We start from the raw sequence: 13691 nt of genomic DNA on the forward strand, positions 1-13691 counted from the left end.
ATCTTAACCCATTTCTATTAATCTAAGCCACGTGGCTTGTGGCTTACCAGTACTTTACATCTCCCTTCTCATGGTGGCAGCTGGCAGTGTCTCCTGAGTCAGCCTTCCACTTCCCAGCATTCTCCTCTTTCTTTGTCCCACCCATACTTCCTGCCTGGCTACTGGCCAATCAGCACTTTATTTATTAACCAATCAGAGCAACACATTCACAGCATACAGATATCCACAGCACCAGTTAGCCTGATATATGTGATGTCAAAACCAAGAAGGACCCTGCTATAGTGTAGGCGGGACAAGAGAGACACTGTCAGCTGCCACCATGTAAGATACTGGTAAGCCACAAGCCACGTGGCAAGGTATAGATTTATAAAAATGGGTTAATTTAAGACATAAGAACTAGATACCAAGAAGCCTGCCTCGGCCATACAGTTTATAAATAATATAAGTGTCTCTGTGTATTTACTTGACTGCGGGACTGGCGGGTGAGAGAGATTTGTCCTGACCGTGGGCCAGGCAGGACCAGGAAAACTTCAGCAACACCCTGCCTCAAAAACAAGGTGGGAAGGCAGTTATCCTCTGACTTCCACATGTATATCATGGCATGCAAGTGGACTGGCATGCCTATGTATGCATGCACATGCACATACATGGCTACTTTCCTAACATTGTCTGCTTGAGAATCTTGGTATTCTGGGCAGGAGACTGGGAGATTGTTAACTGGAAGAGTGGGTGTGACCAGGCTGAAAGTGTCAAGACTCATAGTAAGTGGAGACTGACCTGAGGCGGAGAACAGTGACATACACAAGCAGGAGAATGAAATTATGATCAAACAGCAGATCCCTGTGGTCAAGGTTAGTACAGTTACCCAAGGAAAGACCAAGACTTGGGGTCCTGAGATTTTGTGTTCTCACATAAAACTCAACAATCAAGCTCATGGGGAGCCCAAACATCTCTTAAATGCAATCCTAAATCCTGGCCCCTCTACAGAGCAAGCTGTGTTTTACAGTGTTTCTTAAGAAGTGACTCAACAAAACAATTCAAAACCCTGTTTACCCATTATTACTACTGATTTGTGGAGTCAGCGGTTCTATCAACTAAGACAGGTGGACACTTGAGGTTTAGACTGTTTTCTAGGGCTGGAGAGATGGCTCAGCTGGTAAAGGTGCTTGCTGCCAAGTCTCATGTCCTGAGTTTGATTCACAGAAGAACCCATATGATGAAAGGAGAGAACTGACTCCCAAAATATGTCCCCTGACCTCCACATGCATACTGTGACATGTGCCTGTGCACACACACACACACACACAAAACCTTTTAAGAATGTTTTTCTCACTGGGCAGTGGTGGCGCATACCTTTGATCCCAGCACTCGGGAGGCAGAGGCAGGCAGATCTCTGAGTTTGAGGCCAGTTTGATCTACAGAGAGAGTTCCAAGACATCCAAGCGCAGTTAAGGCTACACAAACAAACAATGTTTTTCTCACTATGCGCCAAAGTAGAATAAGAGTATCTCAGGTTCATCCCTGCCCTCCAATGCCTTGTGCGTGTTAGGCAGACAGTCTACCTCTGAACTCTAACCCCAGCCCTCAAGGAGATACTGCCAATTATGCTACATGCAGAAAAAGGAAACATTTAACATGTTTAAAGAAAAGGTTATTGGACACTAGATTGGGTCTCTTAGTGGCATTTCTGCTGAGTTGTTTCTTCAGCCCTATTGGTTTTAAAACTTCAAATATCAACATTTAAGAAGCATTTGTAAAAGCCGGGCGGTGGTGGCGCAGGCCTTTAATCCCAGCACTCGGGAGGCAGAGCCAGGCGGATCTCTGTGAGTTCGAGACCAGCTTGGGCTACCAAGTAAGTTCCAGGAAAGGCGCAAAGCTACACAGAGAAACCCTGTCTCGAAAAACCAAAAAAAAAAAAACAAAAAAAAAGAAGCATTTGTATATCTAATTGTGGCCAAGTTGATATTGCTTTTACCTCACATGACTAAAATAATGGCATCTTCAAATGTGCAGAGTTCTTTTGACTCTTTTAGTTTAGAGGAAGACTTGTGGACCCGCCAAGATTTTACAGTCACTCCATTCCTTTCACAAAGAGCCATGGTGTCCTAGTAAGGCCCTGGCAAACATTACAGGAATATAAATGGGAATGTGCCCCAGGACTGATAGACCATGGACAGATGAAGAACGTGGAGCAAGTGGAACAAGCCACAAGTGCATCCACAGAGTGCCTGTTTCTGCAGGGGCCCTGGAGAGGCGAGGTCCCTGTCTGGGGAGAGGGACAGCGTCAGAGCAGACTCTTAGAGTAAGAGTGGGCTTGCAAACCGCCTGCTGGAGTCCTCCTTTCCATTCAACTGGTAAAGCAGTCCCAGGTAACAGCTCAGAGCTGTTAGGAAAAGAAAGCGACACCAAGGAGCACTGCTAAGCCATGTGTACAGCTTTTCCTTTCTGTTCTTCCTGCTCTTTCTCTGCCAGAGCTCTTGGAACGGCAGAAACTCAACATCAGCTGGGAAGGGTTACGACAGAAACAAGTATCAACTCTGTTTCAATAGTTCAAATTCTCAGAACTGCTGGAATGAGCTTTTTCTGAAGTCTAGAGAAAGTGGATCAGAACATGGGATCAGAACCCCTGTCTTCACTCACAAACTCACTGACTCTAACAGCGAGAAAGATTAACTACTTTTCTCAACAAAAAGCTCAATTTCTTTAAAAGCTTTTAAATTCAAATCCACGGTATCTTAAGAATTCAAACAGCCCAAATGCCTTGGTTGTATGGTTCCAGTTCAGATTTGCTGGCAAGAATAAACAAGGACAGTTCTGGTGACTGGGAGCTTTGTCGGGGAGGCTCGTTACCTTCGACAGCCACTTCAAAAATTAATACGTGAGCAAGGAAGATGGGTGCAGGGAGTGTTTCTTCTCCCCTTTGCTTGTGAGCCCTTGGGAAAAACCATCATCTCTGGTAAGGATTTTGAATTTTTGCCTTATGCATGTTTTAACAGATTCATTTTCTAGACATCTTTACAAAGCTTTCCTAGGAACTGTGAAAGCACCCTGAACATCTAAACACCCCCAAACATGTCATGATGCCTTCAACATCCTATTTTATAACCTATGTCCATCTGCTGCCTCAGCTCATCCTGGCTCTTAGTTCTTCTGTGAAGTAGGAAAGGGAAAAGCAGAAAAGAACAGTAATAGGGTGAGCCCAGCACTTGGTTTAACCCCAAAGGAATTATCCATGGGTCAACAGGCTCCTGAAAGACACTAGCAGCTGTCTGACACTAAAGGTGGATTCTTGCTTTCAGACAGTGGGGACCAGGCAGATTCCCTGCCTCTTTCCCAAGCCCTCAGTGGCACAAGACATCCTTGATTAAAATCCATACACTAGAAGACGGGATTCTCTGCAGCAGCAAATCCACTAGCATGAGCCACTCCTGAGATGGAGCGGATGACTAAATCAAGCCAGCCTGGCTGCCCAGAAGAGGACATGACCAGGGTCTCTTCCCTTACAGATCCACACTATCACATGTAACAGTACACAGGGAAATTTCCCATTTAAGACAGAACTTCAGCCTCAGAAACCACAATTCTACTTGCCAGATACCAAGTAAGCATCCACGTAAATACAGTTATGAGAATTATCACCTCTAGCTCATATAGTGGTGGCCCCAGGATATCTTTCAGAGCGTGGAAGTCGATCAGAATCGGCATTTCAGGTGGCAGGGCCAGGTCCGCAGTGTCAGTGATGGATTCAGGCTTCGCATCTTCTAGCACGTGCTCTCTGCAACCTAAGAGAAACATTTCTTTACAAGTTCTGAGAGAGCTGCCAGTTTGAAAATCCATTAGTAGTAAAGTGCAATTGGAGGCATGGTGGATGCCATCAGTTCAGTTCTTTATGCACTTAGGGGCAGAGCCTTCCTTTACCTGTGCACAAGTGGAGACTCAGTCTTTCAGAGCCCTTAAGGGAGTATCTGCAATGCCTTTACTTGTTTACTGTCTCTGCCCAATCACAAGAGGCAAACTGGACTGTCTTCTTTTAAAATATAAATTCTCTCACTGGGAATAATGTTTGGTTGAGTGTGGTGGCTCAAACCTTCCAGCAATTGGGAAGCCGAGAAGGAGGGCTGCTGAAAATCCCAGGTTAGCCTGGTATACAAAATAAGATCCTGTCTACAAACAACAAACACCTTCCAAAGTAGTAATGTTGAGGCGGGCTAGGTAAAATGGACTATATCCCAGCACTTGGGAGGTTCAGGCAGGAGGATCACAAGTTCAAAGCTTGCCTGGGCTAGAGAGGGAATTTAAGAGCAAGCTGGGCAACTTAGTGAGACTGCCTCAGAAACAAAAAGTCGGGCATGATGGCACACGCCTTTAATCTCGGTACTTAGGAGGTGGCAGGCAGACCTCTGTGAATGTGAGGCCGTCCTGGTCAGGACAACAAAGGCTATGTAGTGAGACCCTGAACAGTGTAAATAGAGAAATAAGTAAATAAGAAAGGAAAGCAGCTGGGGAAATTTTCACTGGGAGTGTGCTTGCTTAGCGTATATGAGGACTTAGTCTCAAAACTTGCACACTAGGAAACAAAGCAACAAGGAACACCAGGCACAATTCAACTACTGGCCCCAGAGACCAGAGGCTGAGGGTGTGGACACAACGTCCCTTAGTACAGTTCTGTTGGATCGGTAGAGCCTGGGCCATAGGACAAACTCAACTCCCTCTTGAGGAGTTTGATATGGTGTCCCATTTTCTTATATGTTTTTGGAGATAGGGTTTTATTACATAGAATAAACTGGCCTCAAATATTCATTCTCCTGCCTCAACCTCCTGAGTGCTGCCATTACAGATACGTGCAACCATTCCTGTCCAGGTGTCCTGTCTCACTATCTAATGGGCAATGTAAACCTGGAGATGACAGAGCCCTGATGGTCTATATACGGGTTTTGTTTGTTTTTTAAACACAGGGTCTTGCCTTGTAGCTTGGTTGGCTTCCAACTCATGACCCTTTTGCTTCACTCTGAGTGCTGGGGTTGAGGGCATGTGCCATGGTACCTAGCCAGCAATGGCTCTTCTGTATGGATAAAGCTCAACTTTAAGGTTATTACCTGCCCATAAATAATTGGGCATGCTATAGCGGAAGATGCAGAAGCCTAGTTTGAGGTGCTTCTTCCCCTGGAGCATGCTGCTTGATGATAAAGTAAAAAGTACCTATTTTCATTTGGGTTTAGCACATGGGGGCTGGACCATGCTGAACTCAGAGGTTACCTCTCCTATCACCTCTCCTCAGGTGAAAGATATTACATGACCTGCAATCAGACCTAAAAGGAGTTGAGGTTTAAAACTGTAGGGATCAGGGGAGCTGGAGAGATGGCTTAGCAGTTAAGAGTACTTGCTGCTCTTGCAGAGGACCTGGATTGGTTCCCATCACCCATATGGCAGCTTACAACTTTCTGTAACTGCAGTTTCAAGGGACCCAATGCCTCTTCTTGCCTCCTTGAGTGCCAGCCACATATGTGGTGCACAGACATACATGTAGGCAAAAAAGGCAAAACCATTCATACACATAAAAAATGAAGGAAACAAAACAAATCATCCCCCAGCCCCCAAATGTGTATGGACTGGAGAAACAGCTTCATGGGTAAAGGCACTGCAGCCCATTCTGACAGGTTCGATTCCTGGGCCCCCACATGGTCGTCTGACTTATGTATGCATGCAGGTGCACATGGGCACACCCACAATTTGTAAATCAGTACACATATTTTAGACAGGCTCTCAATGTATAGCTCTGGCTGGTGTGGAACTCGCTATATCGACTAGGTGGCCTCAAACTAAAAATTAACTGCCCTTCCTGAGTGCTGGGAATAGTGAATGGCATGTGTCACCAAGCTGGGCATAAAAACGTTTTAAACACTGTAGGAGATTGTGCCTCTGCTCTGTCTCATAGCTCTTGTGCTGCCTGAGTCACCTGGAAGAGGAAAGGGCAGTTGAGGAATTGCCGGCATCTGATTGGCCTGGAGGCATGTCTGTGGGTTTGTTTTTGTTAGGTCTCAAACCAGGGACAAATGGCCCAGGTGCCTATTTAACATATTAAAGCTGGCCTGACAGCAGGTTCTCCTAGCATCCCCCAGTCCCTGCCTGTTACAGGGCCCTCCTGGTTGGCACACCCTGCCCCCTTACCCCCTTACCCTTAATTTCTCCAGCCCAGGGGCTGGGCTGCCCTTCCTTAGATAATCCAACTATTTTGGTTACCGGGTCCATTTTGTCTACTCTTGGGGCCTCCTGGCTGCTGCACCTGGTCCCCCTCTCTTCCCTCTCCCTTCCCTGCCCCTTCTCCTCACATGGCTCAGGGTATGTCCTCTATGAAGTCTCCCAGAAGTCCCTGCCTCTGACTGTGCTCTCCCACATATCTACAATAAACTCCACCACCATACCTAGGAGCAGTCATGTTCCTTTTTATTTATTTCATTTTTTTCATTCAGTTTTCCTTATTAATGTTTGATGTGGGAGGGCCCAGCCCACTGTGAGTGATGCCACCCCTGAGCAAATAGCCACGGATTGTGTAAGAAAGCAACCTGAGCAAGCCCTGGAGAAGACCCAGTGAGCAGCATTCCTCCACAGTATCTGCTTCAGTTCCTGCCCTGACTTCCCTTGAGGCTGGGCTGTGATGTGCAAGTATAAGCCAAATAAACCCTTTCCTCTCTCAGGCTGATTATGTCATGGTGTTTATTACCGAAAGAGAAAGCAAACTAAGACACCAGCCTTGTGCTCCTTTTGGTCTTGCCTTGATTTCTTCTGCTATCTAAGATGTACTTAAATTGTCTCATCCTCCCAGTGAAAATGATCACTGTGCACACAATTAGAAAGATACAGTGATTACAGTCAGCGAAAATCCTACGTTTATATATTTTCATTTTGTTACAATTTTCCCATTTTTTCTTTTTCTTTCTTTTACTCTTACAGGTCATAACATTAAGACTTTTTGTTTCATTAACTTCTTTTCTTCCAAAAATGATTACCAAGTATGCATAACAGCAGCAAACCCTGAATTTAGTCTCTAATGCTAACTGGAGTCATTATGAGGGGACCATTAAATGACACAGTGTGACCTGAAGGGTAAAGGCTCTTCTGGCCTTCTCTTTACAAATGAATCATGGGTAACAGAGGAATGAAAATAAGACTTGCAGGCAAGTTGATAAAAGAACAAGCTGAGCTATGCAAGGTCCTCACTACCTACTTCTATGGGGTTCTAAGAATTGAAAAGAAAATCTTTCTAGATTCCACAGTGCGATGGACATGTACTGGAAGTGTGGAGTCTTCTTACTTACACGCTCATAACTATGCCTGTAATGCACAGGATCTTCCAAGGTTTGGCTCAACATATACTACAAAGTCTTTTTGATCTTCCTAACTTCCTTCATAGCACTTCTTACACACTTACACACACACACACACACACACACACACACACACACACACACACACCACACGAGAGCAACTGTTGGCTTCTCTGAGGCTTGTGAAATGGCAGACTTTCTGCACGTGACTGTTTTCAGCTGCATTTGATCTTCGAGGAGAAGAGAAAGCAGGTGTCCCTCGTTAGCTGCTGGAGAAAGCACTCCCTGCTTCAGGTTACTACACCCAAGAGTGCAAGGAAGTGCCTCAGACAGCTGCCAGCTGCCAGGAAGTGCTCTGTGGGCTCTGCTGAGATGGAATTGCTGTTGTTGGATTGTCACAGAGGGGATAAGGCCACACAGGGTGGTGTGGGGGATCAAGAAACCATTATGGAGGTACTGCCTTGGGACAGCCAACCTTTTCCAAGTGTAGCCTTGGACTCAAGGCTCTGTACACAGAAGAAGGAGACCTTTCTACAGAAAGGATGGCCCTTTATGCACCAGCAGCTACTATAAAAATCCAGTGAGCTCAGAGCTAATCTATAGTAAAAACGTTCCATAATTAAAGCATCCAGCTTTGATCACCAGCACTGGCCTCTCTCCTTTCTGACCACTGGCAGATGGAACCAGCCGCTCCTACTGCCCTGGAGCCGTCTCCTCCAACTGTGAGCCAGAACAAATCTCTGCTCCTTTAAATTGCTTCTTGTCGGGTACTTAAAATAAAACTGGTCTAGCCAAGTGGAGCTGTTGGGATAAACATGACTATATGGTTTGTAGCTTTTTATAACTGGCTTGTAGAAGAAATCTGGAAGAGTTTGGAGTAGTGGCCTAGAGATACTGTAGAATGCTGTAAGCAGAGGTACATGGGCTATTCTGATGGACGCTTGGGAACTAGAATGTGAATGAAATAGGAATGTGGAGAGAGAGCTGGGCTCATGGGGTTTCAGAAAAGATCAAAGGCTACTGGGAACTGCACTAGAGGCCATCAGTGTTACATTCTGGCAAAGAATGTGACTGTGTTCTGTCTGTGTCCTGAAACTTTGAGTAAGGCTAAAGTAATAAACAGTTTTTGGTGGAGGAGATTCAGAAACAGCATGATATCCAGGCCATTTATAACCAGACAAGCAGGATGATACTTCTAAAAACATGCAGTTTGGTGTGGAAAGGAATATGAGTAAGTTTAAAGTTGTGAACAGAGTTAAAGCTGTGGCCAGGGATGGTGCTGGCAGTGTGCACAGTGGTTAAAGAGTTGAGTGCCACTGAAGACAGCGGAGGGACTTGGCACTTGCATGGTACTGAGAAGCTGTCTTGAGGTAAGACCTCACCCACAGAGAGCGCCAGCATGTATCAGTGCAAACCCATCTGAAAAGAGAATGACTGAACAAAGGAACTTCTAGGACACCCTACAGGACCAGGACTACTCAGAGAACCAGTCCCAGGCAGAGGCCACTAAAGCTGTGGCCCAAGGGAACTAGGTTAAACTAGTGGTACAACTTGGCATCATCTATATGGCACTGGTCTTGCAGGCATGCAAAATGTAAGAATTATAGGACCATGGAGGCTTACACCAAGGTTCCAGAAAGCCACCAAAGCCAGATTCCCTGCATGGAGCTCCTGAGTAGGCTGTGTGTGAAGCTGTGTAAGTGAAACCTAAGTTGTAACAGAGACCTCAAGACACCAGAGACACAGAAACATTAAGCTGAGGAAAGCTGCTCTCAGAGACTAATGCAACTGTGGTCAAGCTAGCTGCACAACTTGGCAATGGCACACAAATAGCACTTAGCAAGTGTTGCATTACTGAGGAGGTCGTGTGGGTGTGCACCAAAGGTCCAGAAAGCTGCTACACCCAGGCAATATGTATTAAGGTTGGATAATGAACTCTAATCTGTAAGACTTCACTTTCTAAGTATTCCTGTAAAGGAAGAAACCCTTTCCTCCCCAAGATGCTTTCAATCATGTTGTTTATCATAGCAACAGAAAGTGAACTATCACAACACCTATACTCCTAGCACTAAGGAGGCCGGCGAGGCATGATGACAGCCAAGAATTCTAAACCAGCCTGGGTTACATGGTAGTTTGAGGCCAGCCATGATGGCTACATAGCGAGAGTCTATCTTAACGAACAAAACAAAATAAACAAAATCCCCACAACTCCTTCTAATAAATAACCTGACACAATTTAAAATTGTTTTCAAAGTGTCTGAAAGTAGTATACAAAAGGTTTTTTGAAACAAGATTTAGGTGGGAAATGAGGGGAGGGTGTAATTTCATACAGCACAACACACACACACACACACACACACACACACACACACACACACACACACGTGCTGTAGTCCTATCTCTGGTTTCCAAGTCACCCTTGAACAAAATTACTTTACCTCCTTGCATTTGTTTTTCTAATCAAACAAAACAAAAGCAGTCGCAGCGCCTCCAGAAGACAGGTACTGAATGACACTATTAGCTGCTTTTCAGAGTCACAATCATGACATATTTCTAGAACTCAAGTGTTCTACCCCATTACCCTCTCATTACAAGAACAGAAAGTGCTCTCTACAACTTAATTCTATCCAGGAACAAACAGGGCTCTGATCACAATTACACAATTGTTTCCAATTATGTAAATTAAACATATGTAAGAAAACAAGATGTTAATACTCAAGACACATCTATACTTATTATATATTGCCCAATATTTAATATGAATGGTATCTATTAAAGTTCTCGAAAATGACAGGAGCATATTATTGGAAATAACAGAGTATTCTGTAGTAAAGTTCTACTAAACAGGGGATGCAAAGAAAGGGTATGAAAAAAAAGTGACTTTTCAACTTAGTGTAGCTGTGCCCACAATTCACTTCCTAAGTATTCCTTTCTTATTTTCCATTATTTAATGTTTGCACTTGCATATTATGTATCATGATGGTTTTGCTTTTGTTGGTATTGTTCAGTTAGGTTTCAGAACTGGTATTGATGTTCTTCCACTTAGGTTTTTCTCCTCTCTCTTATCCTTAACCCCTCCTCTTTTTCCTTAATTAAAGCATTCTATAGCTTTAACAATCCCTAATAGCTGTGCACTTCAACAGTATCCCAGCTTTCTCTTCCTAGCTGCTTTACCCAGTTCACTTTTTTAAATGTAATACTTAACCTCCATCTTTACCCACCCTCTCCCGACCCTTACACCTCCCTCCCACTCCTAGTCTACGATCGGAGTCTACTCCACACTGTCCTTGGCTCTTCATCTTCGCTCTAGCAGCGACTGAGGTCACACGAGCTGCTGTCACTGACCGGTTTGCACCACACATACAGAGTGGGAGTATCCAACAGCTGGGGTTGACCTCACAGTCACCATTCCACTCAGGGAACAATAAAGAGGTTCCACCAGGGACCCTGGGCTCTTGGACTAAGGAACCATTTTCTGAACCAAACACTCTACTCCACCACATTAAAGTCCCACATGAACACTGTAAATATGTCAACTGAAAGAATATAGCTGATAAAAAAAACAAGCAAATAAATAACCCCATATGTGTACATCCCTAGGCAATAACATAACATGAAAACTCAAGCCAACTCCAAAAATTACTAATCCAACAGTAATGGTGAGAGTGAGTTAGATGAAATGCCAGCTAAAGAACTCAACAGAATGACCATAATAATTATAAGGGTGTTCAATAAAATAAAAGAAGAAAAGAGGTGCCTGTTTGAGAACCAAAGAGCTGAATGAGACAAGGAAGGTGACACACGCCATCAGAGAGGAGTTATACAAAGAGCTGTACTGACGGCAGACCACGTGACATGGTGGAGATGAAGGAAAAACCATTAGTCAGATAAAAGTCTCTGGGGAAAACATCACCAATGACTGGATCAAGGGAAGGACAGAATACCTGAGCCTGACGACACGGTAGAGAAACTGGAACCATCCAACAAGGACAAAGATAAAACAATAACAAGGTGCCAGCAGGAATTCCAAATACACATGGCATGCAGAAAAGACTGAATCTATGGATAATAGACAAAGATTTAGAACAGAATATAATTCCATTATATTCTTATATATTATAGAAGATAAATATAATTCTAGGGACACAGAAAACCTTAAAAAGTCCTAACAGGTCAGGCATGGTGGTATATATCTTTAATCCCAGCACTTGGGCGGCAGAGGCAGGTGGATCTATGTAAGACTCAGGCCATTCTGGTCTACATAGCAAGTTCTAGGCCAGCCAGGACTATACAGTGAGACTCTTTCTGTCCTAACAAACAAACAATCATCACAACAAAATTTCCCAGAGTTTGGAAGAGATGCCAATCCACACAAAGGAGGCATTTAGGACAGCAAACAGTTAAGACCAGAAAAGAACCCCCTCTGTCATATTATAATTGAAACACTAAATATACAAAACAAAAAGTATACAGGAAGAAGCAAGCAAGAAACACCAAGCCACAGAGAGGCAAGCCCATCAGAATAGCAGCAGCAGATTAATTAGCTAAAACTTTAAAAGTCATGAGAGCCTAGACAGATGTATTTCAAGTTCTGAAAGACAATAACTACCAACTCAGACTACTATGCCTATCAATTTTATCTGTCATAATTGAAGGAAAAATAAAAACTTTCCATGATAAAAATAGGCTAAAGGAATGTATGAACATTACATCAGCTGTATAGAAGTTACCTAAAGGAGTCATTTGGACTGAAGAAAGAGAGAAAAATCCACCCACAAGGTCACTGGAAACAATAAGCCATGCTAGAATAATAGTTAAGGAAGGAAAGAAAAGGAATAAAAACCCAAATACTACAAAAATCAACAAAATAACAGAAATCAATATATAATACTAGCTCTTAATGGTGTTAATTTCCCAATCAAAGACAGAGCAGTGGAATGGATCAAAAGGCAGGAACCATCTTTTTGCTGCCTCCAAGAACACATCTAACTATAGAAGACAGTACTACCTCAGGGTGAAAGGATGGACAAAGGTATTCCAAGTGAATGGACCTAGGGAACAAGCAGGTGTGCCACTGTCCTGATATGTGACAAAACAGGCTTCGGAAGAAAAGATAGCCACTCAGTATTGATTATGGGAACATTATGATTCTAAACATATGCCCCTAAACAGGTGGACTCAATTTCAAGGAACAGTTATAGTAGCTATAAAGCCACAGATTAAACCTTGCACAATAATAGTGGGTGACTTTAGTACCTCATTCTCATGAACTGACAAGTCTTCCTAACAAAAAATAAATAGAGGGACAGGAGAGATAGCTCAGCAGTTAAGAGAACTGGCTGCTCTTCCAAAGGAGCCAGGTTTGATCCCAGCAACCACATAATAGCTCACAACCTTCTATAACTCCAGTTTCAGGACATCTGACACCCTTTTCTGGCCTCCATGGGCACCAGGCACACATATTGTTTACAGTATATATTCAGGCAAAACACTCATATACATTAAGTAATATACATTTTTTAAATTAAAAATAAATATGTGAATTAAACAATTATAGATCAAGTGGACTTAACAGTCATTCTAGAACATTCTATTGAAGCACTGCAGGATATACATTCAGAAGCCCATGGAACTTTCTCTAAAATAAATCATGTTTTAGGACACAAAGCAACTTTCAACAAATACAGGAACATTGAAATAATTCCTCATATTCATGACAATGGAATAAGACAAATCAACAGCAGGAGAAACCCCAGAACACAGACAAACTCCTGGAGATTAATACCCTACTGAATGATGAGCAGGTCCCTAAAAAAATCAAGAACAACAACAACAACAAAATCTTAGAATCAAATGAAAATGAAAACACATTTCAAAACCTATGAGATACAACAAAAGCAGCCCTAGGAAAAGAGGTTTACAGCTCTAAGTGTCTACATTAAGAAATCAGAGAGGTTACAAATGAGTAACAGTGAATGATCCACCTTAGGGCCCTGGGAGAACAACAGGACAACCCCCAAATCAGTCAACAGAAAGAAATCAGTAAGGTCAGGGCCAGAACTAATGATATGGAGACGAACTTTTGTACAAAGAATCAATGGAACAAAAACTGATTCTTTGGAAATATTGATAAACCCTTAGCCAAACAAACCGAAAGAGAGAGAGAGCAGACCCAAATCAATACAATTAGGGATGAAAAGGGAGCCATTATTTGAAATACCAGTGGGATTCAGAAAATCATTTGGTCTTACTTTGAAAGCATATATTCTACCAGATTGGAAAAATCTCTAAGAAATGAGATTTTGAATTTCTAGATGCATACGACCTATAAAAACTAAGCCAAGTGGAGATGAACAATTTAAACCA

The 13691-nt window shown here is 43.2% G+C and overlaps 1 protein-coding gene across 2 annotated transcripts in view; it reads right to left on the bottom strand.

Annotated features, from left to right (window-relative positions):
* The window catches only part of Lonp2 (lon peptidase 2, peroxisomal), a 119584-nt gene that overhangs the window by 5398 nt on the left and 100495 nt on the right, over positions 1–13691 (bottom strand). For both annotated transcript variants that reach the window (XM_052728212.1, XM_052728213.1), the window contains one exon: positions 3640–3782. In XM_052728212.1, the coding sequence (XP_052584172.1) occupies positions 3640–3782 (143 nt within the window). The remainder of the gene's footprint in view (positions 1–3639; positions 3783–13691) is intronic.

This window comes from Peromyscus californicus, unplaced genomic scaffold (genome assembly GCF_007827085.1).
Source record: "Peromyscus californicus insignis strain IS unplaced genomic scaffold, ASM782708v3 Scaffold_8__1_contigs__length_139910024, whole genome shotgun sequence".
Classification (NCBI taxonomy): Eukaryota; Metazoa; Chordata; class Mammalia; order Rodentia; family Cricetidae; genus Peromyscus; species Peromyscus californicus.